Here is a 27478-nt window from a genome sequence, read left to right as displayed (position 1 = left end):
AAGGGAAGATCAATTAAAACACCAAACGATAAACTTCTTAAAATGTATTTGTAGAAAAACAACATAAAAATCTAAATATTCTACATATCTAAACTCAGAGCGTGATATATTCCAAGGTCGTATTTTAGCTCATTTTATATAATTAAATAACAACTGAAAGTGGCAACACTAACAGATAATATTTTAAGGTGACGTCCATTCATACATAGATTATACATATAAACATTGGAATAAATCACACACACCTGAACTATTTGTATTTATAAAAAAAACTTATCTTTAATTTGATTTAAGGATTCAAAATCAAATTAATGTATGATATGTAAACAGCTGTAGACAGGAATATTATTAATTACTCTATCACGTTATAGTAATAGCGATGATTTTGACACTAACCTGAGCAGTAAGTATTAGGACCTAGTTAAAAATTAAATACCTACAATCGATATCAGCACCTAAAACAATAATATTACAACAAAATAATAATTAAACAAAATTTTGTCGTATAAAATTACCAGTTACCTGTTACAGTACCTAGTTATATATTATACGTAATATTGTAATACTGTGGTTAGATCCTAAAATAAAGAAATTACAAATACAATATTTAGAAAATGCTTGTAGCATTTATAGTGATAAGATGTTAAAATACCTTTACAATGCTTAACTAGTTAATTTTAGGTCCAATGGGTACGTTTTTGTGTAGAATAAGTAATATAAATATTAGGTATATGTTCAATTTTATTTCATAAGAAAAACAATAACTTTTTGATTGTACAAACTAAACAAAGAAACAGAAATAATTTTTCTTGTAGCCTACTAAATCTAAATATTAGATAACACAAAATTATCAAGACTTTATTAGATGTTTTATTTACAAGACTTCACCAGCTGTAGGCCTGTAGGCCTGTAGCACGTCGCATTAGAGCTGCTTTCAGTCTTGAAGCATTATTGTGGTTGGTCTTCATTACCTGGAATTGTGAAATGTTTTAATCAGAGAATGGGTGTATTTAATTATTGGTCCATGCTTTAAGCTAAAATGCGGCTACGCTAAAACCGTAGCGCTGCTACGTGAAACTCGTAAAGTGAAATGCACTTGCTGGATCCTGGAGGGATCCGGGTGAATGCAAATTTGAATAAATAGAATCGAGTGATGTTTGCTCAAACGATAAAGGTACAGATTTGTTACACAACAGGCAACTCATTTTAATTTCAATAAAATTGCTCACTAAACTGATTTTGCGCTACGGATTGAACAGTATTGATACTTTTATTTTTTAATCTCAGGCCTCAGCTCAAAATAAATATAATTATACTTATTAATTGCTTCACAAGTAGACTGTAGAGGATGGTGTAGGTTATTTTATTGTATCCCTACATTCTTACATATGGATGGTATGATTCCGACATAACATTGCTCCTCCTCGGGAGCCGTGGTTATGAAAGATTAGTTTATTATTGATTATTATTTTTTATCACTACATAGTACATAGTATAAAACAAAGTCGCTTTCTCTGTCCCTATGTCCCTTTGTATGCTTAAATCTTTAAAACTACGCAACGGATTTTGATGCGGTTTTTTTTAATGATAGAGTGATTCAAGAGGAAATTTTAGTATATAATTTATTTTGTTTTAGACAAAGCGGGTGAAGCCGCGGGCGGAAAGCTAGTTATTTTATAAAAAGTAATTTTTCTACACATTTTCCAGTTTTATCAGAACAACTAACTAAACAGCAACGATTAAAACGTGCCAAATTGATTACAACACGGAACCGACCGCTTATATTTTAATTCACTTCTAAATTGTAACATTAAGCTCTTTACATTATTATTGTATTGTGCGGAGGCGACGGTGGAGAGCGGCAGCTGCACAAATACGCTGCAGTTGGGCGAAATGTTACTTTGAGTTGAGGAATTAAGGGCGCTTTTCGTGTGTTATTGAGGTTTGGTTGTACATTTCAATTTGATGGAAGTGTTCCTAGTGTGGCGAGCGAGCGCGCGAGGTGTCGCGACTGGCGACTGGCGGTTGAGGGGTCGGTAATGGAGTTTAGCGAGTGGCACGAATGCCGGCCGAGTGCTGAAACAATATTTGTTCGACGGAGTGTCCTCGCATGTCCTGGTTTATTAATTTATCATCATTCTGCTATTAGACCTCGAGCCTAATAAAATTGATAAGTTCAAAAATCTTCATTATTGGACATCATCCGTACGTAATTTTTTTATAACTAATTAATCAGAAAAAATCGACCACACGAACCAATGAAGGTTTATTTGATTTATTATAATATCTAATAACTATATAAAAATAAGTCGGGTTTTCCTTAATGACGCTATAACTCCAGAATGCACGAACCGATTTCCACGGTTTTGCATTCGTTGGAAAGGTCTCGGGCTCCGTGAGGTTTATAGCAAAGAAAAGGTGTCTCTGGTGGCGAAACGGAGTTCGCCCGGTTTGCTAGTTACCTATAGATTTCTAGTACAAATTGTTTTGTCAAACACAATATGTCCTGCATCTCAACTTCTACAATTGGTAACCGCCCGCCCAATCAACATCCGATCTACGCACGTGCGCTACGAGTGAAATAAATAAGCAAATAATATTGTTTGCATCAATAGAGTGATTAAAGTTAAATGCGCAAACCATAAATCAGTTGCGAGTGCGTCAAGTGTAAAAGTGCATTAGTTGCGAGCCGCGGCACAAAGCCAGCGAGAGCGGAGCGATCGTATCGCGCGCTGATGTCGAGATAGGAGCCCCCTGCGGCTGATCCATCTAATACCATCCTATGCCGCGGCCGCAGTGTACAATTATAATTTTATTAACACTTGTATTATACACTTTTAATAAAAATTTATAGTTACTTCAATACAAAATAGGCTAGAACGAATAGATTACTCTCAGCCCTCACGAAAGCATGTCACTATCTATATAAGGGCATAGATCAGTTTCTATTTTACATAAAGTAAACCTATGCCTAAGTCAAATGCCTATAAAAGAAAAAATATGTCTTTACATTGATGCTTGTAAATTGTTACATTTTTTTTATAATGAACACTATCGCCTATTACACGTTTTTGTATCAAACTATCAAGTAGGTATCACTTCAGTTCAATATAATCAAAATGTGAGTCGTAATGAGGCCCTTGTCCGCGATTACCGCGCACGTGCCGCTGATCCGTCGCATATGCCGAGCGCACTTGTGGCCGCGACCTTGCATGCCGCTAGGGCTGCCCTTACCAGCTTTCATACCATTACAAAATGGTACATTTAGAAGAGGCAGTTTTAAATTGTTTTGCTATTAGACGTGATCATTTATACATTTGCAAACTTACCTTTCTAATATAAGTAAAATTTAGAGGTCTTGTCATTCAAATATAACATTTTTAAATAAATATTTACCAATGTAGTATAATGATAATATTATGTAATATATATTTAAGTAACCCTAACTACGAGACCGTGCAGTAAGCATAGGTACAGTATATAGAGAACACGTGTGGGCTGCTGCGTTATCGCGAGATCTCTAACTCTTATCAGTTTGATCATGTGGCTACTGTTAAACGTATACAACAGTAAACATGTGACGACTAATTAGATTACATTAATCACTTTATAACATTATAGTGAACCGTTTGATATCATCATCATCATCATTGATCGTAATTTATATTAGTTACAATTGTAATAAAATTACGTAAGTTTTCTTCTATACTATTTATCTTGAATGATACTTATATGTATATTTGTCTGATCTTGATAACGTTATAAATATTATTATTATACGTTGTCAAGATCAGAAAAATATACATAGAAATACATATATTAGGTGATTTTAATTATATTATTCTGCTTCAAATAAAAATATTTGATGTCTATCATAAGCTATTTAAAAAATATTTATAAGCCACACACAATGAAAAGAATAACACCTTTACAAATCGCGAGTGTCGCTAATAGCGATATTAATAGGCTATTGTCGGGTAAACGTCGGGTAAAATTAAGTGCAAGCGCACGTGCGCAGTGCGAGGTGAGGGGGCGGTGCGGGGCGAGGGGGGCGCCCAGTGCCCACAGCCGCGACCCACATCATAACAATATTATAATGTCATCACACCGTATCAATCGCGGTCCACTACCCTCCAATCTCGCTAAGGGTTGCCGCACATTCTAAATAAACGAGAAAAAATAAAAGATTGATATTTTCATATTACATTCTAAGAATATGAAAAGCTCAAACATTTAATGCCGATTTCGTATTAAGATATTTTTTTTCTTATTATTTTTACAATTTGTTAAATAATATATTTGTGTACGATATTATGATCTCGATTCTCGATCTAGATTCTAGAATACATAATAATTAATAATACCATTAATTTCGCATAATAAACTAAAGAATAAACAATCAGTTTCTATAAAGTGTGCACAGTGCTATTGCTATTTGAAATTTTTTTACGTGACTTAACGCGAAATAATAAAGAAGTACGGATTTATATTGTAACAATCTATTATAACAAGTTTCACAATATTCTTTATTTTAATGTCTTTTCTTATTAATATACAAGTGTGAGCCAACCCTAACGGTAAAGCAACTCGTGCGGCGGTATCGCGAACAATGGCAAGCAGAGCGATTTGCAACACGTTGCACCGCGGAACTAATCGCAGCCGGCGCGCGCACGTGCCGCGACAAGTGCGCCGCCGCAGGTCCACCGCACCGCACCGCACCGCGCATCATCATCTCATTTGTACAGCGGTCAATATGCTATATTACATATTATTCAATAGCTATTAGGTACAGCGGAGATCTGATGAAATAGATTGACGAAATTAAACTGTATTAATTTCTTTAAAATTTTATATAATAATATAGTATTAGTACTTATCGTATTAAATTATCTGTGGTATCATATTATTAACCGTCTTCAAAAAAAAGGAGGAGGTTATCAGCTGTGCTTACAAAACAAGCTGTTTATATATTTTTATTTTTTATGGATATATTTTTGCACAAATAATTTTCTTGCTGAACGCATAATTTGGGTGAGTGTTTGGTGAATGAAAGACATCTAAATAGTTGAGTGCGTGCAGCGTGACTGACCGTTTTCCTCCTCCTCCGGCTCGGAGGGCGGGGTGAGCGAGTCGGGCGGCGAGCGGCGCTGCGCGGTGCGCTCGCCGGCCGCGCGGTACAGCTCCGCGCGCGCCTCCACCACCTCGCGGACGATCTCTGCACAACCACACGCAATAACTTACCATTTCTTACTATTAACTGTATGGTTGCAAGGTATGCAGATATAGTATAGTTTCGAAGAAGCTTTGTAGAGAAAGGACATATTTCTGAATTCAAATTTTCTCTGATCTGTACTACATATAATAAGTCAGACTGGCCAATAGTTTAGTAATAAAAGCATTATGGTAAACCAATTAATGATCAAGACACTTCTTGCGTTTTCTTTATTGCACAACGTGTAAAGAATAAAGATCGAATAGCATTTCAGCCGCGACACAAACTTCGCTATGTGGTCGATTTCGCGGTCTATACGTAGGTATATATCTTTTACATGATCGCAACGAATTTTGTGCAATTCTATTATACAAGCCATGCCTTACCACTGATAACGTCTCGACTCGTGATGATGGATTCAATTTCTTTGGACACTTCCTCTACCAGCCACGGCATGAACTCTTCTTCTACACCTGCAATACAAATATAAACATTTGTTACAGTTTATATAGAGATTATATAGAGACGTGTTATTTTAAAATTATTATAAGATCTCTACAATTTTTCGTTTGTTAACAGTAAATTAGGTACTGTAGGTTAGGTACGTATGTAACGTCAGACTAGAATTATACAATCGCTTGAACCTAAAAACAAGTCAGTATCAGCTCTATCGTAAGTACAAAATGATATGTATTCAAAAGCTTTCATAGTAGTCCTTACAATTTCCTCTTCTGTCCCTGACCGAGATAAGTTTTGTCACGGTAATAACTATGTAATTTATCACTTGTAGTGAGAAAGTAACAAAGTGCGAGTTACCTCTGTGCAGGCGGCGCACGAGGTAGCCGGCGTCGCGCAGGCCGGCCAGCACGGCGGGCAGCAGCTCGGCCACGTAGCCCTGCACCAGCGCCGCCGCCGCCACGCGCTGCCGCGCCTCCACCGCCGCCGCGCGCGCCGCGCGACCCTCCGCCACGCGGCGCTCCTGCACCACGCGTTACACGTTAATTACTATGCCCATTTCGGTTATAAAAACTACTATTGTTACCGAATAAGCAAACCTACGAACAGGCTGCAGCCTAGTAGATATCATTAATTTATTAGTGATAGATAGAGCCGCCTTTATAATAATATATCTTGATTCTTTAATTTTGTATTTATAAGTTTTTATTTTAGCATTTAACTAATAACTATATACAGGGTGTCCCACTATTGGTATACTAAGCGCGAAGGGACTTGTTGTTTTGCATACACTGATCACGTAAAAAATAATTTAACAACAAAATTACATCAAAAAATGTTTTCTAAATTTTTCCTGAAAATCCATGTTTTCTTCTCTAGCTTGGCGCAGCTGGCATATACCGCTTCGCTAATGTGAGCATTTTGTCTATGAAAACATAATCATAATCGACAGGTCACGTGCTGGTAGCAAAGCTGGGCGGGTTGCTTGTTATGGATGCATATAAATGGAGTTTTAAGAATTCATCTATTTGAAAAAAAAACTGCGTCTGGAATTTTATAATTTTTACGTACCTACTCACAGTATGCAAAACTATAACTTCCTTTGAGCTTAGTATACCAATAGTAGGACACCCTGTATAATACCTATTCCCATGCATGGCCACATTAGATTGAAAACTTTAATAGAAACGTAGCCGAAATATAAATTTAAAACGTTAAAAGTAATAGTACCTTCTCGTGCTCGAGGCGGAGGTCCTGCGCGGCGAGGCGCTGCCGCTCGGCCAGCTCGGCGTCGCGCAGCTCGCGGTAGCGGCGCTGCTGCTCGCGCAGCGTGGCCAGCTCCTCCTCCTGCGCCACCTCCGCCAGCGCCTGCTCCACCGTCTTGCCGACCAGCACCTCCAGGATCGGCTGCACTTCCACATCGAAATCGAACAGCTGCAAGTGATCATTTATGAATTTGTAATTGACCATATTATAAGGTTATTAAATATAAAAAGAAAGTGAACTTACATCACCAGGATATATCTGTGTGGCTGCGTCTGCGCCGGTCTTGGCGGGCACGTACACGGGCGTGGCGGGCCGGTCTACGAACAGGTCCGTTTGGACACCCACCTCCATCTCCACGCCTTTGTCGAATAGCTGCCAAAAAATCAAATTATAACGTAATTTGAACGAGTAGGTATAGTAGTTGTTTCAGCAAAGGACGAACATTGCCAATCTATCGTTAATTTTTAGTTATTCTTGAGGGGATAGTTATATAAATTGATAGCAAGCTCTCGATGGCAATAATGCCGACTATCTTGGTTGCAGTAGAAGCTTGCAGGTCTGAGAATAAACGTAAAAAATGTTTGGATATAATTTTGCGAATGGTTACCCACCTCCTCAAGATAGTACTCAGTCTGTATGGGATGGTGTCGGCGGCCGGGCGCGGGCGGCGGCGTGCCGGGCCGCAGGCGGGCCAGCGCCGCGCGGCGGGCCAGCGCGCGCCTCCGCGTGCGAGCCGCGCGAGCTGCCGCGCTCTCTGCCCCGTCGCCCTGGTACAACACATCGCTTCTGTAGCCAACGCGAACGTCATGCGTAATCTTATATATAAAAATGAATCGCAAAATGTGTTGGTAAGCGCATAACTCGAGAACGGCTGAACTGATTTCGATAATTCTTTTTTTATTATATTCCTTGAAGTACGAGGATGGTTTTTATGTAGAGAAAACGTAAATATGTACCACGGGCGAAGCCGGGGCGGACCGCTAGTATATAATAAAAATAAATTCCTATTTCCCTTGGTCACGGCATCACATGTGAACGGCATTCGTTATTGTCAGGAGAAGGATTGTGTAAAAGAAAAATTCAAGAAAGTTACGCCAAAAAAAAAAGTAATAAATGGGAAAACAGAGTAGCCATGTAAACTTCACGGGTTTGGAAATTTGCGTGAAGACAGGACAACTAATTTTCGTTTCTATGATTTTTATTGATTACAGCGAAAAAATTCACGACACGTTTTTTCTTCAAATATAACAATAACGATAGGTGATTTTGTTACAAACAGTCACAATATGAGCCATAGCTCCTTTCAAGAAATTAATACTTTGCGTGCAGCTAATTACGCCGTTACGTGCTGCAAGGAAATATAGTGTTAAAGATAGGGGAGTTAGGGAATAAAATTGAGTCGAATTAAACGTTCGTCTTCGTAATCTATTAATAATTGCTCGAGATGCATTTTCGTTGTAACTATTTCATTCAACATTTTCATTAATAATACACATAGGACAAAGACGTAACGTAATTGCTTTCAAGTTACGATTTTAAAAGTCCGTCGGTGTGGCAATATAACCAAAACACATTATCCATAATGTGTTTTTATAAACAATGGAAAAAACTGGATAACATAATATGTAATTTCAAGATTTATAGTGTACAATATCGATCGCTGCCCGCATATGCGTCGCGGGCCGCTCCGCTCGGCGGCTAACGGCGCGGGCAGGCGTGCCGGCGCACATTAACCTTGTTGTGACTAATTGCTTATCTAATTGTATTCATTTCAATTTCATATGGCAGTGACAACCCGGCTTTATTATTCAATACGTAGATTGCTGGACGACTTTCAATTTTCGTATATTACCTACCTATTATCAACCGCGAGCTATAAAAAATAACTATGGTTGTATTTAATTATTTCGACAAATTAGATAGCTATTAATGCAATGTGATTTAATGTTATGGAATAAAAGGATATTTCAAAGTTTGCTTAATTCAAGTCAATACAACATGCAGTTAAAACTTTTATACAAACACGTCGACAATTTACGGTTTGATATTTTACACGGACGTATTTACATCGTGAATTTTCATATGCGGAAATATTTCCCCTTTCCGCTGACCGCGCTCTCCGCTGAGTCTAACTGGGTCAGCGCGGACAAAGTAGGCCTCTGAATTATTGAAACATTGGATACAGACTATTAGCCACATATATACCCCAATAAAAGTAATTGAACGCTTCTAATTATTAACAGGATTAATTCAGTGACCGGCTATCAGACACGTGGGCGACACGTTGCAATCGTATAATCATGATTATCCCCTCCCTCGTTTACTTTAGTTACTTGATTACGAGTACACGCATAATATAATAGAAAATGATCAAAAGTAAGTAATGATGAACTGGCGCCTTACATTCATAAAACTTAAGTAAAATTAATTTATATATTTAGACTCATACTAACTTAGTCAATGTTAGAAGCTTTCATGGATTTGTCGATATATGCGAAGCTACAAAAACCTTTGTGTTTGTGAAATGATTAGTACTCGTAATAACGATATGAATGGTAAGCACTAACTGCAGCGTGCGGGTGCGCCGCGAACGTGCTCCCGCGCACCACGCGCTTGTCGTGCATCACGTTGGAGTACTGCGTAGCGCCCGTAGCGCCCGTAGCACCCGTGACGCCCGTAGCCATGCTTCCGCTGCAAACATTACAAATTACAATACAATTTATTTACAGTTTACTGAAAAGATCCATAATAAAATTTGTAATCAAGCAATAGAGTTTAGAGTATAGCCGGTTGCTTCTCATGTGTTGCCGTTTGTATGCTGCACGTGACATTAATCTCTGGCAAGCTATAATTATTGTTCACGTTTTTTATTTCCAGTATGTTTTAGTTCCTATCCAATTAATTGTTGATTGATTTTGTGTGTCGTTCCAATGAAAACGTGCAAAAAGTTATTGTTTAATTCTTCATTTTCTGAGAAATTAATGTATGACAATGTAAAAATAACAAAAACATATTATCTAGATTCTAGATCGATGGTATATGCGGGCACCGAGATAAGGGTAATAAGGTGGTCGACCCCGGCGGGAGGGGGCACTGACCACCTCCTTCGTTTATACAACCTTTACCCCACACTTAGACATTCTCACATAATTGACCCCATATTCGATATTTCTTGAATTACTTGTTCGCTCCACTTTTAGCATTTCTTATCTTTACTACGCGTTCAGTTAGACGCACTAAATACCAGGTTGCCATGTGGGTTTGAATATTAATGAATACGTACTACATACTTGCCAATTCACACAACATATTTCGCTGTTATTTAAAGTAATGGAAAATTAGCTAGTAAATGTATTATCAATTACAAAACATAATTTCAAATATTCTAAGGGCCGATTTTTCAATGCTTGGATAAAACTTATTCGTCGAATCTATACATATAATAAAATCGTAGGAAAGTCAAAACTGTACATTGAATATTTTTTTAAAAGAATACATAATCCATGATCTATAATCGATATAGAAGCCAAAAACATAGTTTTTAGAATTTTTGTCTGTTTGTCTGTTTGTCTGTTTGTCTGTTTGTCTGTTTGTCTGTATGTTTGTCCAGGCTAATCTCAGAAAGTACTGCACGGATTTACTTCAAATTTTGCATGAATATTACTAACAGGTCGGGTCAGGCTGTTATATACATATTATCATGCTATCACCTGCGGGGGAGGAGCTGTGAACCTTTATTCTTCTTACGTATTCTCTGTACTACGACAGCGTACAATATAAAGACTCATGTTTAAATGTTGTTTTTGAGTAAGCCATGCTATTGTCTACCTTTACACTATAAAAACTACATCATTTAAGTAATTTTGGCAGAGAAACAGTATAATGAATCTTAGTAGTATAAAGACAAATTTAAAACAGCGCCATCTATGAGATTTCATTAAAATTTAATCAATTTACATAATATTAACGCTCCTTGGAAATTCATAATTTAAATATTATGAATTATGATGTTGGTGAGGTTGTTTTTTTTTTAAAGTTAAATAAATAATTCATATCTTCCCAGAGTCCATTTCAGGTGCGCTTATATTTCATGTGAATATACTAAATTTTTATAAGTGAGGGTAGATGTTTATTATTTGATGTCAAGCAAGACACCATTACAGTTATATAGGTAATAGACGCAGTATTTGTATTCTCTTTGGGTAATAGTAGATAACAGTGATTGTGTTCATTGGTTACATTTTTAAAAATCTTCGGCTTTTTTTTAATTTTCGCCTTCTTGCGTTCCCACAAAAGGTAAGTTGTAGCTTTTATATAGTTAGACTCATGTTTTTAATTAGTTAAAGTTATGACAAAATAAGAAAATGATGAAATTTTATTTTTATGTGTAACTTTTACAAGACTATATTATACGCCCAAAGAAGGTCACTTTAGTTCTTGATAAAACTTTATTTGTTAGTAGCTTTTTAATAAAATTAGGTACTTATCTTTTGATTTTTTTTTATTTACAGATTCAATGTTCATAAAAATTGACGATTTGCGTGAGGATGTAGTGGAAATTAGTAACCTTGCGCGTGGTCAATCAATACATATAATAAAATTCTAGAAAAGTTTATACATAATACATACAAAATTTATACATAAAATGTCCTTTAAATTATGTCGTATTATATTTTTAACCCCCGACGCAAAAAGATGGGTGATAAGTGTTTGACCGCTATGTGTGTCTGTTTGTGCCACTGTAGCTCGCTAACAGGTAATACGAATTAGATGCGTGTTAGGCAGCATATTTTCCGACGCTGGTTCTTAGATAAAGTGTATCAAAATCGGTTCATCCATTTATTATACCTAGGTATATAGAGGTAAAAGTGGGAATGTGGGAAAAAATATTAGTTATATTTTTATCCAATTCAGTTTATCCATTTATTAGATTACAGCGGTAAAAGTGGGAATGAACAATAATCGAATGTGATCAAATAATATACTCAAGCGGCATATCAAAATATAAAAGAGCAACGTGTTTTATCGAAATCCGTTCATCCGTTTATTACATTTAGGGGTGACAGTGGTTAGATAAATAAACCAAATGGAGCATCAAACGACAGGATATGACGTGTACATAATACATATAGGTATAATTAGATAATATGGTTTACATCAAAATCGGTTCTGCCATTTACTAGGTGTGGAAAGAGAAGGGTTGAAAGTCTGTGAAAGAAGAGGGGGATATGGGAGCGGGAGGATAGCCACACCCTGGAAATTTTGAACTCTACTCAAAGCCACATGGGCCTGGCTCTTGGCAATTTTTTTTTCCTAAAGATACCACTTCTTTTGCCACTGTGATCCATTACAATTTGTGCACGGTTACGGCCCAACTTAAAAGATGTCAAGGAGCAACAAACTTATAGATATCAATATGATGTAGGAATGTAATATGGAGGTAGAGGTCAAAAACTCACTTGAAAATATCACATGAAAATAAGAAACCGAAGTTAAAAATTTAAAAATTAAAAAGAAAAACCCAACGCAACGAAGGAAAAGGAATAAATAATAATTTTACAAACTTCCCGACGATCTTTAAAATTAAGTACCATTATAAAAAAAATATAATTGTATATGATATGATAATGATGGTATGGCAGCCCCGATGACTTTTTTTTTTAAAGTGAAACTTTTATTTCATCGTCTCAAACTTTTTGGTCTGTGTAGCGCATGTCGCGTGACGGTCAGCTGCCGAGTAGGTATAAAGCAGTGTTCGGAACCGTACGATAATTATTATCGTACAAATACGATAATTTTGTGCCTAAGTTTCACTTTTACCGTGGTTTCATAAAACCACACAACATTTTTATTTTTATAAATATTTAAAATGGTTACCTATCTTAATCTCGAATTTTAATATTCCGAATATCATAATCCAGAAAACGTTTGGACATTTTTTCATAACCCCGAATTTTAAAATTTCGAAGTTTTGTTTGCCATATAATCGCAACTCCGAATTTCATTTGCCCATTTCTTTATTTGTACGACGTTTTAAAATCCAGACGAATGAGTTCCAGACATACGAAATCTAAATGCACAAAATCCAGATGACCGTAATCCATATGCACGAAAGCCAGATTTTTAAAACACAAATTTTTGAAATACAGTTAATTGATATCCAGACAAACGATGTCCAGATTTTTGAAATTCAAATAAACGATATCCAGCAAAACGTTTTCCTTCCAGGGGGACGCCGCACGAACCTAACCTAACCTTCTGAATAGATTTTAACACTTTAACCTTTCTGTAATGGGCAAGTAAAACAATAGCGAGTCGGTTCTGGCACTCGCCGGCCGCTGCCGCGGCACGCTCGCTTCGCTCGCTCGGCTCGTGCATGGGGGGTCACAGTTCAAACCTAACCTAACCTACTGAGTCGAATTTGACACTTAAACCTTTCTGTAATGGGCAAGTAAAACAATAGCGAGTCGGTTCTGGCACTCGCCGGCCGCTGCCGCGGCACGCTCGCTTCGCTCGCTCGGCTCGTGCATGGGGGGTCACAGTTCAAACCTAACCTAACCTACTGAGTCGAATTTGATACTTAAACCTTTCTGTAATAGGCAAGTAAAACAATAGCGAGTCAGTTCTAGCGTGGGGGTCGTATTTCAAACCTAACCTACTGAGTCGACTTTGACACTAAAACCGTTCTGTAATGGACAAGTAAAACAATAAATTTACTTACTGACAATGTTTATTTTCAGTCGATAGTAAAGGTATAATCACGATTGTATGGAAATCAAATAAAAAGATTATGAAAATCTGGCAATAATTTATCTGTTATACGATTATATGGGAACCAAATAAAAAGATTATGAAAATTTGGCAATAGTTTATTTGGAAAATGGTACGATGGGAAACAAAAAAAAGTATTTTGAGAATCTGGTATAATGAGATGTGTATTATGAAAATACGGGAAACAAAAAAATACTTTTTAAAAATCTGGTTTTGGTGCATCTGGGAATTGATTCATCTGGGAAATTAAAAAAGGAATTTTAAAAATTTGTCATTCATTACATCTGTCTTTTAAAAGTTCTAACAACCGTTTTCGGGATTTTAAGATTCGGGTAATAGAAATTCGAGTTTTTAATAGGTTACCATTTAAAATGGTATTTATTTTTAAAGATCTTCGGGAAGTTTGTAAAATTATTTATTCCTTTTTCTATGCACTTTTCTTCGTTGCGTTGGTTTTTTTTTAATTTAATTTTTATTGCACGGTCTAAACGGTTTAGTTACTACAGGCGTGAGACAGGAAAGATCTGAGCGCTGAGACAAACGTCAAAACGCAAAGGAATAGAATCCGCTATCGATACTAATTATTGTCATAAGCGTATGATGTTTTGCTAAGGATTTGTTCACCTTACCAACGACGACGACGACCACGAACAAAATTTTCATCCAGTCGTAATTTAACAAAATTGTGCTAAACACAATTAAAAATAAATTATTAAAATTTCCTGTCGTTCTGGTGATTGGAATTTTTATTTTTGAGATCAACGAATGAAAAAATAGATTTTTCGTAGAAACGGTGGCTCCTAGAAAACAATGTATTTGAAGTTTTTTATAGATAATTTTACCGTTTCTACCTGTACCTTAGCAAAACATCATACGCTTATGTCAATTAGTATCGATAGCGGATTCTATTCCTTTGCGTTTTGAAGTTTGTCTCGGCGCTCAGTTGCTGCATGATATATTGTCAAAAACATCCATACAAGGAAGGAAGAAAAATAAATTTGCTCCCTTCCCTCATGGTGCCTAAAAATAATATGACATAATTTAAAATAAATTTTATGTAGAAAATTAACTAGGCATTTATTTTTTATTTTTTAGCTCAGTTTAGTAATAAATTTTACTAAGAGCGTATACGCACTATGCGGGTAACCGCATTGCGGGTAGCCGTCCGGCTGACCGCAAGCACAATTATGTACGTAATATTCATTTCTATGCGCACTGTATGATATTGATATTAATGAATATTACGTACATAATTGTGCTTGCGGTCAGCCGGACGGCTACCCGCATAGTGCGTATACGCTCTAACAGTTCTTTTAATTATTTATGGTAGTACGTGTTTATTCAATAAAAGTTAAGTAGTCACCTACTATGCAGTCACTATTCCACGCGGACGAAGTCGCGGGCACAGCTAGTCTATACATATAATAAAATCGTAGGAAAGTCAAAACTGTACATTGAATATTTTTTTAAAAGAATACATAATCCATGATCTATAATCGATATAGAAGCCAAAAACATAGTTTTTAGAATTTTTGTCTGTTTGTCTGTTTGTCTGTTTGTCTGTTTGTCTGTTTGTCTGTATGTTTGTCCAGGCTAATCTCAGAAAGTACTGCACGGATTTACTTCAAATTTTGCATGAATATTACTAACAGGTCGGGTCAGGCTGTTATATACATATTATCATGCTATCACCTGCGGGGGAGGAGCTGTGAACCTTTATTCTTCTTACGTATTCTCTGTACTACGACAGCGTACAATATAAAGACTCATGTTTAAATGTTGTTTTTGAGTAAGCCATGCTATTGTCTACCTTTACACTATAAAAACTACATCATTTAAGTAATTTTGGCAGAGAAACAGTATAATGAATCTTAGTAGTATAAAGACAAATTTAAAACAGCGCCATCTATGAGATTTCATTAAAATTTAATCAATTTACATAATATTAACGCTCCTTGGAAATTCATAATTTAAATATTATGAATTATGATGTTGGTGAGGTTGTTTTTTTTTTAAAGTTAAATAAATAATTCATATCTTCCCAGAGTCCATTTCAGGTGCGCTTATATTTCATGTGAATATACTAAATTTTTATAAGTGAGGGTAGATGTTTATTATTTGATGTCAAGCAAGACACCATTACAGTTATATAGGTAATAGACGCAGTATTTGTATTCTCTTTGGGTAATAGTAGATAACAGTGATTGTGTTCATTGGTTACATTTTTAAAAATCTTCGGCTTTTTTTTAATTTTCGCCTTCTTGCGTTCCCACAAAAGGTAAGTTGTAGCTTTTATATAGTTAGACTCATGTTTTTAATTAGTTAAAGTTATGACAAAATAAGAAAATGATGAAATTTTATTTTTATGTGTAACTTTTACAAGACTATATTATACGCCCAAAGAAGGTCACTTTAGTTCTTGATAAAACTTTATTTGTTAGTAGCTTTTTAATAAAATTAGGTACTTATCTTTTGATTTTTTTTTATTTACAGATTCAATGTTCATAAAAATTGACGATTTGCGTGAGGATGTAGTGGAAATTAGTAACCTTGCGCGTGGTCAATCAATACATATAATAAAATTCTAGAAAAGTTTATACATAATACATACAAAATTTATACATAAAATGTCCTTTAAATTATGTCGTATTATATTTTTAACCCCCGACGCAAAAAGATGGGTGATAAGTGTTTGACCGCTATGTGTGTCTGTTTGTGCCACTGTAGCTCGCTAACAGGTAATACGAATTAGATGCGTGTTAGGCAGCATATTTTCCGACGCTGGTTCTTAGATAAAGTGTATCAAAATCGGTTCATCCATTTATTATACCTAGGTATATAGAGGTAAAAGTGGGAATGTGGGAAAAAATATTAGTTATATTTTTATCCAATTCAGTTTATCCATTTATTAGATTACAGCGGTAAAAGTGGGAATGAACAATAATCGAATGTGATCAAATAATATACTCAAGCGGCATATCAAAATATAAAAGAGCAACGTGTTTTATCGAAATCCGTTCATCCGTTTATTACATTTAGGGGTGACAGTGGTTAGATAAATAAACCAAATGGAGCATCAAACGACAGGATATGACGTGTACATAATACATATAGGTATAATTAGATAATATGGTTTACATCAAAATCGGTTCTGCCATTTACTAGGTGTGGAAAGAGAAGGGTTGAAAGTCTGTGAAAGAAGAGGGGGATATGGGAGCGGGAGGATAGCCACACCCTGGAAATTTTGAACTCTACTCAAAGCCACATGGGCCTGGCTCTTGGCAATTTTTTTTTCCTAAAGATACCACTTCTTTTGCCACTGTGATCCATTACAATTTGTGCACGGTTACGGCCCAACTTAAAAGATGTCAAGGAGCAACAAACTTATAGATATCAATATGATGTAGGAATGTAATATGGAGGTAGAGGTCAAAAACTCACTTGAAAATATCACATGAAAATAAGAAACCGAAGTTAAAAATTTAAAAATTAAAAAGAAAAACCCAACGCAACGAAGGAAAAGGAATAAATAATAATTTTACAAACTTCCCGACGATCTTTAAAATTAAGTACCATTATAAAAAAAATATAATTGTATATGATATGATAATGATGGTATGGCAGCCCCGATGACTTTTTTTTTTAAAGTGAAACTTTTATTTCATCGTCTCAAACTTTTTGGTCTGTGTAGCGCATGTCGCGTGACGGTCAGCTGCCGAGTAGGTATAAAGCAGTGTTCGGAACCGTACGATAATTATTATCGTACAAATACGATAATTTTGTGCCTAAGTTTCACTTTTACCGTGGTTTCATAAAACCACACAACATTTTTATTTTTATAAATATTTAAAATGGTTACCTATCTTAATCTCGAATTTTAATATTCCGAATATCATAATCCAGAAAACGTTTGGACATTTTTTCATAACCCCGAATTTTAAAATTTCGAAGTTTTGTTTGCCATATAATCGCAACTCCGAATTTCATTTGCCCATTTCTTTATTTGTACGACGTTTTAAAATCCAGACGAATGAGTTCCAGACATACGAAATCTAAATGCACAAAATCCAGATGACCGTAATCCATATGCACGAAAGCCAGATTTTTAAAACACAAATTTTTGAAATACAGTTAATTGATATCCAGACAAACGATGTCCAGATTTTTGAAATTCAAATAAACGATATCCAGCAAAACGTTTTCCTTCCAGGGGGACGCCGCACGAACCTAACCTAACCTTCTGAATAGATTTTAACACTTTAACCTTTCTGTAATGGGCAAGTAAAACAATAGCGAGTCGGTTCTGGCACTCGCCGGCCGCTGCCGCGGCACGCTCGCTTCGCTCGCTCGGCTCGTGCATGGGGGGTCACAGTTCAAACCTAACCTAACCTACTGAGTCGAATTTGACACTTAAACCTTTCTGTAATGGGCAAGTAAAACAATAGCGAGTCGGTTCTGGCACTCGCCGGCCGCTGCCGCGGCACGCTCGCTTCGCTCGCTCGGCTCGTGCATGGGGGGTCACAGTTCAAACCTAACCTAACCTACTGAGTCGAATTTGATACTTAAACCTTTCTGTAATAGGCAAGTAAAACAATAGCGAGTCAGTTCTAGCGTGGGGGTCGTATTTCAAACCTAACCTACTGAGTCGACTTTGACACTAAAACCGTTCTGTAATGGACAAGTAAAACAATAAATTTACTTACTGACAATGTTTATTTTCAGTCGATAGTAAAGGTATAATCACGATTGTATGGAAATCAAATAAAAAGATTATGAAAATCTGGCAATAATTTATCTGTTATACGATTATATGGGAACCAAATAAAAAGATTATGAAAATTTGGCAATAGTTTATTTGGAAAATGGTACGATGGGAAACAAAAAAAAGTATTTTGAGAATCTGGTATAATGAGATGTGTATTATGAAAATACGGGAAACAAAAAAATACTTTTTAAAAATCTGGTTTTGGTGCATCTGGGAATTGATTCATCTGGGAAATTAAAAAAGGAATTTTAAAAATTTGTCATTCATTACATCTGTCTTTTAAAAGTTCTAACAACCGTTTTCGGGATTTTAAGATTCGGGTAATAGAAATTCGAGTTTTTAATAGGTTACCATTTAAAATGGTATTTATTTTTAAAGATCTTCGGGAAGTTTGTAAAATTATTTATTCCTTTTTCTATGCACTTTTCTTCGTTGCGTTGGTTTTTTTTTAATTTAATTTTTATTGCACGGTCTAAACGGTTTAGTTACTACAGGCGTGAGACAGGAAAGATCTGAGCGCTGAGACAAACGTCAAAACGCAAAGGAATAGAATCCGCTATCGATACTAATTATTGTCATAAGCGTATGATGTTTTGCTAAGGATTTGTTCACCTTACCAACGACGACGACGACCACGAACAAAATTTTCATCCAGTCGTAATTTAACAAAATTGTGCTAAACACAATTAAAAATAAATTATTAAAATTTCCTGTCGTTCTGGTGATTGGAATTTTTATTTTTGAGATCAACGAATGAAAAAATAGATTTTTCGTAGAAACGGTGGCTCCTAGAAAACAATGTATTTGAAGTTTTTTATAGATAATTTTACCGTTTCTACCTGTACCTTAGCAAAACATCATACGCTTATGTCAATTAGTATCGATAGCGGATTCTATTCCTTTGCGTTTTGAAGTTTGTCTCGGCGCTCAGTTGCTGCATGATATATTGTCAAAAACATCCATACAAGGAAGGAAGAAAAATAAATTTGCTCCCTTCCCTCATGGTGCCTAAAAATAATATGACATAATTTAAAATAAATTTTATGTAGAAAATTAACTAGGCATTTATTTTTTATTTTTTAGCTCAGTTTAGTAATAAATTTTACTAAGAGCGTATACGCACTATGCGGGTAACCGCATTGCGGGTAGCCGTCCGGCTGACCGCAAGCACAATTATGTACGTAATATTCATTTCTATGCGCACTGTATGATATTGATATTAATGAATATTACGTACATAATTGTGCTTGCGGTCAGCCGGACGGCTACCCGCATAGTGCGTATACGCTCTAACAGTTCTTTTAATTATTTATGGTAGTACGTGTTTATTCAATAAAAGTTAAGTAGTCACCTACTATGCAGTCACTATTCCACGCGGACGAAGTCGCGGGCACAGCTAGTAATGTATAAAACTACCATTTTAAGAACGTATTCGAATTGCCCGTATTTGACAGTTTACGTGACATTTTAATATTATCGTGTACCTAATACTTTATTGGACGGATAAGTTTTATCCGCAAGCATTGAAAAATCGGCCCTAAAAATAATTCTTAAACAACTTAAATAGTGTCGCATTTTATACTGTGAAATGCGCGATACGAATACGAATAGATTTGGCATGTAAATATCATGTGTTTCAGTAAATAGAGAGTGTGACGTCGAGTAGATTTGTGTACATCGCGACTTGTAATCGATAGTACGCGATAACGTTCGCTCAATGAGTGTCGATGAGCCGGGTGTTGTTTTCAATAAGTATTATTTCTGTACATGATAGCATTTCTAACGGAATAGGAATTAAAAACATATGATAATGAACTCAACTGACAGCTGATCTCGCTCGTCCAGCAGGTGATGCACTCCGACCACTCCGGCCACGAGCGCTCGGACTCCTTTAAAAGCATCCCCAGCCTTCATGCGCTTGCTTCCATCGATATTTGGACAAGTATTTGATGTTTCTTGTTTCTTATCTGGCAGAGAGCGCTTCGTGCGATTTGCTACAGCTTTGGGTTTGCTCGCATAGGAGTACACAATTTTGTCACGTTCCTTGGGCGGGTACAGCGTCTCCAGCCCCAACAGACATGCGAGCTCCGGAGGAGGCAACAAGAACTGTCCAGTCTTCACAGTGGTCACGAAGCGCGGCTTCTCTCCGTCGTTGGATACTGACATTCTGCCTTTGCTCTTCGCCGGCGACGGTGACTTGTCTAATTTCGTGGTTAATTTGTTGGGCTCATCTCTCCCGGTCACGTCGTCGATGCGGGGGTGCGACTGGCTCATAGCTTTGACGTGGATTTTGGGATAATCTTTGTAGATGTTCGGATTGGAGGCGGCGAGGCCGTTGCGAGGCCGGAAGCGCGTCGGGCGGCGCAGGTTGGCCTCCAGGATCTCCTTCTCTTTGAGCCGGCGCAGTTTGAAGTCGAGCGCCCGCGAGAACTTGGGGTCGAGCAGCGTGTTGGGCGCGGGGCGAGGGCGCGGCGCGCTCGGCAGTGGCCCGCGCGGCTCATCGCGCTCCAGCGGTCTGACGACGTTCACGTTGCGCGCCAGCGGTGCCTTCGCCGCGTCGTGGTTGATAACGGTGAACGCGTCGGGCTCGTCGTCTGTGCCCGGCGGCATGGTGGCGCGGCGAGGTCAGGCCATGGCGCGGGCGAGGCGGCCGGTGGTCAGCGGCGGCCGGCCGGCTCTGAGGCCGCGGCGTGCGCTGGGGACGACGTTTTGTTACTCGCCCCGTGCCGCATGCAATATCGCGCAAGCGCTCACGTCAATTAAAGACATTCAAATCTGTTTATGTGCCTAGTGCAAGATCTCGATATAAGTAGGTATGTTTGTTGAAAACAATAAGTAATTGCGACTTTTGTGTACTTTTAAAAAATTAATTTACTGGATCTCTACATATAATATTGAGTTTAATTTAATAAGATAAATACTTATTTAAGGAAACTTAAATACAAAGGTTATTCAGGTTTTGTTTAAATTATCAATATTTATTCCTAAATCTTTTGCTCTTCTCTCTATTTAATAAAAAATAATTTAAAGTTTTTATTTTTATTACAAATAAAATAACACAAAGAATGTAAGACTTTGGTAATTGTGGCGTTTCATCAAAATCTTTGCAAGTCTCAACCAAAAATAAAACGATTATGTAAATCGCTTTATCTTGATAAAGACATCGCGTGAATTGGTATAATTAAAAAAAGCACGGTAGGGACTGGGGTCAGCAGTCGGTTGCCGCGGCGACGGCGCCACGCCACATCTCTGGTCCCGCAAGGTGAAGGTGAACCTCTTCATAACAACTGCTAATGGCCTTCCCAAAAGCCCTTATCATTCACGCAATATCTCAACTCGCTGTTAGCCCGCCGTTAGCCGTTAATTAAACATTTGACATTAACGTCATCGTAAAAGCCTCCGTACGGTTGGAGCTTGCTTTAACACTTTCGTATGTAAATAATACAGTTTTAGATTAGTTTCAGTACTTTTAGTACCTAAGTACAATAATTAAATGTATAACGATTAGACGACTTGGCAAATGAAAGAGTTTTACATACAATTATTACCCAATGTTATATTTTTTTAATGTTAAAAATAAATAGTTTTCCTGTAGACTTTGAATTATGTCTTCGTAGGTGAAGTACAGATTAGCTGTTAATAGTGACGTATAGGTAGTAATGAGTAACTTACTAAATAAGAACTTGAAAAATTTATAGGTAACTATGCCCAGCTTATTTCAGTTATATTAACCTACCGTAAACTTGTAATACCTATATTAATTGTATATCCATTGGGTGTCATACAAAACCCAAATCGTTACTATCCCATGCAGTTTTTACAATCAAGAAGTGCATATCGTGTGGAGTACAATCAGTGTCTGTCATCAGCTGAGTGTTGACCGAGGGTTCGATAGGGCAGTGTATGGCGTTGACGGGACCTCCCCGTCCCCGTCCCCCCTCGTCGCACCTCATCCCCTCTTGCCCACGCTGCGTCGCACAACTCGCGACGTTACGTGCAGCGGGAACTGCACTCGGATGGTTCAAGGATTTGCTTCAGAAAACGAAAGTGATTTAAAAGTTTATTAGCCATTTGTGGCATGTCAGGTTACGTGCTTTACATAATTTATGAAATGGCGACTCATGAAAGTACTTCTTTTGAGAACACACGAAAATATTTTTTTGGCCTTAGAGCATTAAATTAAATGTTAGTGAACTTAGCAGATCATTTTTAGCAGATCAAAAAAAAATGTGAGTTCTTATCGCGTGCAGTTGAGTTCTACAGTTCCTGATACTTTTTAGAAATAGTTCTGGCGTTTTTACCTTAAAAAACGACATTTGAAAAAATAATCTGCCAACTTCCCGTAGCAGATCATTTTTAGCAGATCAAAAAAAAATGTGAGTTCTTATCGCGTGCAGTTGAGATCTACAGTTCCTGATACTTTTTAGAAATACTCGCGTAAAATGAAACACTAGAAAATTTATTTATGTCATATTTCATCACGCCGTAGCACCATGCCGTAGCATCACGCCGTAGCATCACGCCGTAGCTTCATGCCGTAGCATCATGCCGTAGCATCGCGCCGTAGCATAACGCCGTAGCATCACGCCGTAGCATCACGCCGTAGTATCACGCCGTAGCATCACGCTGTAGCATCATGCCGTAGCATCATGCCGTAGCATCACGCCGTAGCATCATGCCGTAGCATCACACCGTAGCATCACACCGTAGCATCACGCCGTAGCATCACGCCGTAACACATGCCGTAGCATCACGCCGTAGCATCACAGCGTAGCATCACGCCGTAGCATCACGTCGTAGCATCACGTCGTAGCATCACGTCGTAGCATTACGTCTTAGCATCACGTTAAGCCGGGTCCAGGTCGGGTTTTTTCAAATGTCGTTTTTTAAGGTAAAAACGCCAGAACTATTTCTAAAAAGTATCAGGAACTGTAGAACTCAACTGCACGCGATAAGAACTCACATTTTGCACGCCTCATAAGCGAAGCGTTGAGGTGGGTACTACTGTCACTTCGCGCAAAACATCTGATTTTTCAAACTTAAAATGTCTTTATGTATCATACATTGCACTTGTAAGATAATACATACACACACATATTAAGAAAAAACACTATTTTTAACGTTCATGATATTTTTGATGTCATTTTTGTTATTTAAACTAGTTAAAAAACAGTTTAAAAAAGTTCTGTCTTGGACGTCCGTGTGTCTGTATGTGCGGATCCTTTTTCTTGTTAACACGATAGCGACCGAAATACTTTACTAATCGAGTCTTTTTTTTTCTCTTACGCTTGAGTATGCTCAGGAATAGAACCCTTTCATTTTTCAGGGTCTGATTCGATGTGGTTTAATTGTTATTAAATAAACAAAAATAATAATTAATAAATATTTATTAAAAAAAAATTATGAGGCGTGCACTTTTGGATTTTCCAAATTATTTTTTGATCTGCTAAAAATGATCTGCTAAGTTCACTAACATTTAAATTAAGCACTAAGATAAACACATACATAGTTAGTGAGAAAAAACATTATTTTCAAACACTTAAGATATTTTAAAACCATTTGTTATTTAAAATATTTAAAAGCGTAACACTTTCTACAGTCTAATTCGATGCACCTAACTACATACTCAGTTAGTTTTTTAATTGCACTTTTATTTTTATAAACTTTATTATACAGGGTGTCCCACTGTTGGTATCCTAAGCTCAAAGGAGCATATAGTTTTGCATATTATGCTGAGTACGTAAAAAATACTTATAAAATTCCAGACATAGTTTTTTTTCAAATAGATGAATTCTAATAATACTCATACATGTGTACACTGTACACCCATAACAAGCAACCCGCCCAGCTTTGCTACCAGCACGTGTGACGTGACCTATACCTATCGTTAAGGGTGCACTCACACACATCAGTCACCGTCACGGCACGTCACCGGACAGGATTAAAAAAAAATATGTATCAATAGTTCTAGTATGACTCTGTTCCCACACGACAGTCGCCGGCACTAAATCTATCAGTGACGTCACCGGTCAGGCACGTCAAATAATCTTTCCATACATGTATCATACTTTTATCCCCACTCACCCGGTGCCGTCACGTCTCAGTTCAGTCAGCGTCGTGCTACCGTCAATAATTGCTACATGTTCTCTAGCGTGACACACGTCTAATCACTGACTAACCTGATGTATGTGTTCAATGATTCAGTCAAACCGGCGACGTGACTGACGGACAACATGACGGTGACTGGTGTTTGTGGATACGTACACAAACCGTCACCGATCAGTCATCGGTGACATGACGGTGACTGATGTGTGTGAGTGCACCCTAAGGGTCATACTAGAACTATTGATACATATTTTTTTTTAATCCTGTCCGGTGACGTGCCGTGACGGTGACTGATGTGTGTGAGTGCACCCTAAATCAGGTTAGTCAGTGATTAGACGTGTGTCACGCTAGAGAACATGTAGCAATTGACGGTAGCACGACGCTGACTGAATTGAGACGTGACGGCACCGGGTGAGTGGGGATAAAAGTATGGTACATGTATGGAAAGATTATTTGACGTGCCTGACCGGGGACGTCACTGATAGATTTCGTGCCGGCGACTGTCGTGTGGGAACAGAGTCATACTAGAACTATTGATACATATTTTTTTTTAATCCTGTCCGGTGACGTGCCGTGACGGTGACTGATGTGTGTGAGTGCACCCTCAAGATTATGTTTTCATAGACAAAATGCTCACATTAGCGAAGCGGTATTTGCCAGCTGCGCGAAGCTAGAGGAGAAAAAAAAATTTAGCAAAAAATTTTTGATGTATTTTTGTTGTTTAAGTATTTTTTAACGTGATCAGTGTATGCAAAACTACTATTTAGGACTAGATAAGACTAGACGTAATCAATATTGCTGAGTAGGTACCTAATCAATTTTTTTTCTTAATTAGATTATTTTAATCTTAGGCCGGCCGGGCCGTGTACGGCCACCCCAAGATTAAATCTTAAGCATGTACAGTTTAGATTAAATGGACAAAAATCTGTATGTAGGTAGTATATTTGTTTTGTTTTTTCATTATAGGCCGCGAGGTATTTAATCACGAACTACGAAGGTCATGCTTTTGTACTTATATCATATTTATTTGTAGCGCCTAGACTAAATTGAAAAGGTTAGATGTTAATCTAGTTAGTTATAATTAATAACAATAAGTAAGCTCTCATGGACAAGACACTGAAGATAACGGGAACGAAGATTGATTACAATTATTACTCAAAATATTAAAACAAATAGTTAATATTGTCAAAGCTTTTATTATTTTTTATAATACGATTTTTTAATGCCTTATCCATCTTCATATTTCATCTACTCTGTATTATACATTTAAAAATAAGTGCATATTAAAAATCCACATACCCACAGAGTTAAACAAACAGTAGTACCTACAATATATCCATGACCCAATAATATGTATAGTATTACAGTACCATATGCAAATAAATATAAAAAAATTAATTTTGAGTGACTACGATGAGACACAGCATAATATTACATATTTCTGATCTATTATATAATTAACTAGCGACCCGCCCCGGCTTCGCACGGGTGCAATGCTGATACTAAATACACTACAGAAAAACTTTTAACGTTGTATATAAAAATATAGCGGCCCGGTCGGCCGGTACCGCTGCAAACGGTACGCCCCGCAATTTTTAAATCTGTAATATCTTCGAAAATATTCACTTAAATCATACGGTGTAAAGGGCCATATAGATCTATATTAAATGAACAATGTATTCAAGGTATTTAATTGGTTAAGGATTAATGCTGTATTGGTTAAAATCGCTTCGAAAATTAGCCATTATTTGTCGTAAAAAGTAAATGACAAAAAAAAGTTATTGTGGGTTATCCATAAGAGATAGACATATGCCATCGCGGACTTTTCTGTAGACCTTTTCAATGTGTACAATACTTAGTACATTATTTTGATAAAACTCGTAGGGTTCAGCCTGCGTTTGCAATGTAAGCGGATAAAATGTAATTATTTTCGACATCACATTAGAAACCTCAAAAATAACAGTACTTCTCCACTATTTAATGGATGTTATTATACATATAAACCTTCCTCTTGAATCACTCTATCTATTTAAAAAAACCGCATCAAAATCCGTTGCGTAGTTTCAAAGATTTAAGCGTACAAAGGGACATAGGGACATAGGGACATAGGGAAATAGGGACAGAGAATGCGACTTTATTTTATACTATGTAGTGATAATTATCATGTTAGAAAATAATTACCTAATGTAAGCCAGCATTTATTATAGCATCTTATGAGCATGATATTTTTGGTTTTATTGCATTAAATAGCTTTATAAATTTATATCTTATGAGAATTTCAAAACGTGCCATTGTTTAATAATGATAGATGATGAGTAGATAAGCGGTACGATATGCTGATGATGGCATATTGCATACCATGAGGGATTCCGCTTGAGTTTCGTGTTGTGGTAGAGCGCCCTGGGCTGGCTAGCATACGTGTACGGGCCTTTCGGCTTTGCCTGTGGGCCCTCCACCAGCACCGAGCGCACCGACACGCTCATCGCACCGCAGCCGCAGCAGCAGCAGGTAGCACTCCTCGAGCGCCGCGAACACCAGGCAGCACATGCACAGCTCGGCCAGCGCTACAGGCCTGCCTCTCCCACCGCGTCCACGCCGATCCCCGCATCACACTGACACATGCCACGCGCACCTTTGAAAAACGAACAGTCACCAAAGAGGTCCGATACTAAAAAGTCTCCAATGAAGTTTCACGTTTTGGTATGGGTAAATAATTTAAGCACGAGCAAACTGCTGCAGAACGCGCTATACGTGACTGTATCATCATTTTGATAGTAAACGTATGAAGGTAAATCAAGGGTGACAGTAAAAACTATTTGTTTCCATGGTAGCCGATAACACGCGCTTCCGGTCATCAACTCCACAAAAGCGTTGTCCTTTTGGACACTCAGCCACGATTAACG

At 37.3% G+C, this 27478-nt stretch overlaps 1 protein-coding gene and 1 long non-coding RNA gene across 2 annotated transcripts in view; one reads left to right on the top strand and one right to left on the bottom strand.

Moving 5' to 3' along the window:
* LOC149484961 (uncharacterized) overlaps nt 1-27478 on the top strand; it is a 208542-nt gene that overhangs the window by 24076 nt on the left and 156988 nt on the right. The window lies entirely within an intron of this gene.
* Nucleotides 36-27063, bottom strand: Rsph3 (Radial spoke head protein 3). Its single transcript, XM_089701168.1, has 10 exons — nt 26934-27063; nt 20296-21165; nt 9502-9625; nt 7546-7701; nt 7178-7306; nt 6899-7102; nt 6029-6191; nt 5599-5685; nt 5090-5215; nt 36-971 (listed from the first exon to the last, which is right to left on the bottom strand). Exons 2-10 carry the CDS (start codon nt 21078-21080, stop codon nt 949-951), a joined length of 1797 nt encoding a protein of 598 aa, XP_089557294.1. The 5' UTR covers nt 21081-21165; nt 26934-27063; the 3' UTR covers nt 36-948.

Source organism: Colias philodice, chromosome 11 (genome assembly GCF_061535455.1).
Source record: "Colias philodice isolate Cphi_HAF_F1 chromosome 11, ilColPhil1 Martin Lab GWU primary, whole genome shotgun sequence".
In the NCBI taxonomy this organism is placed as follows: Eukaryota; Metazoa; Arthropoda; class Insecta; order Lepidoptera; family Pieridae; genus Colias; species Colias philodice.
The sequence above is the reverse complement of the archived record's forward strand: the minus strand, read 5'-3'. Positions and strand labels throughout refer to the sequence as shown.

Coding starts and splice junctions, on each gene's coding strand:
- Rsph3 (XM_089701168.1), bottom strand. CDS start 21,080: ATGCCGCCGGGCACAGACGACGAGCCCGACGCGTTCACCGTTATCAAC. Junction 7,702..9,501: donor CGGCGCACCCGCACGCTGCA/GTTAGTGCTTAC, acceptor GTGTTGTACCAG/GGCGACGGGGCAGAGAGCGC. Junction 7,307..7,545: donor CTGAGTACTATCTTGAGGAG/GTGGGTAACCAT, acceptor ATTTTTTGGCAG/CTATTCGACAAAGGCGTGGA.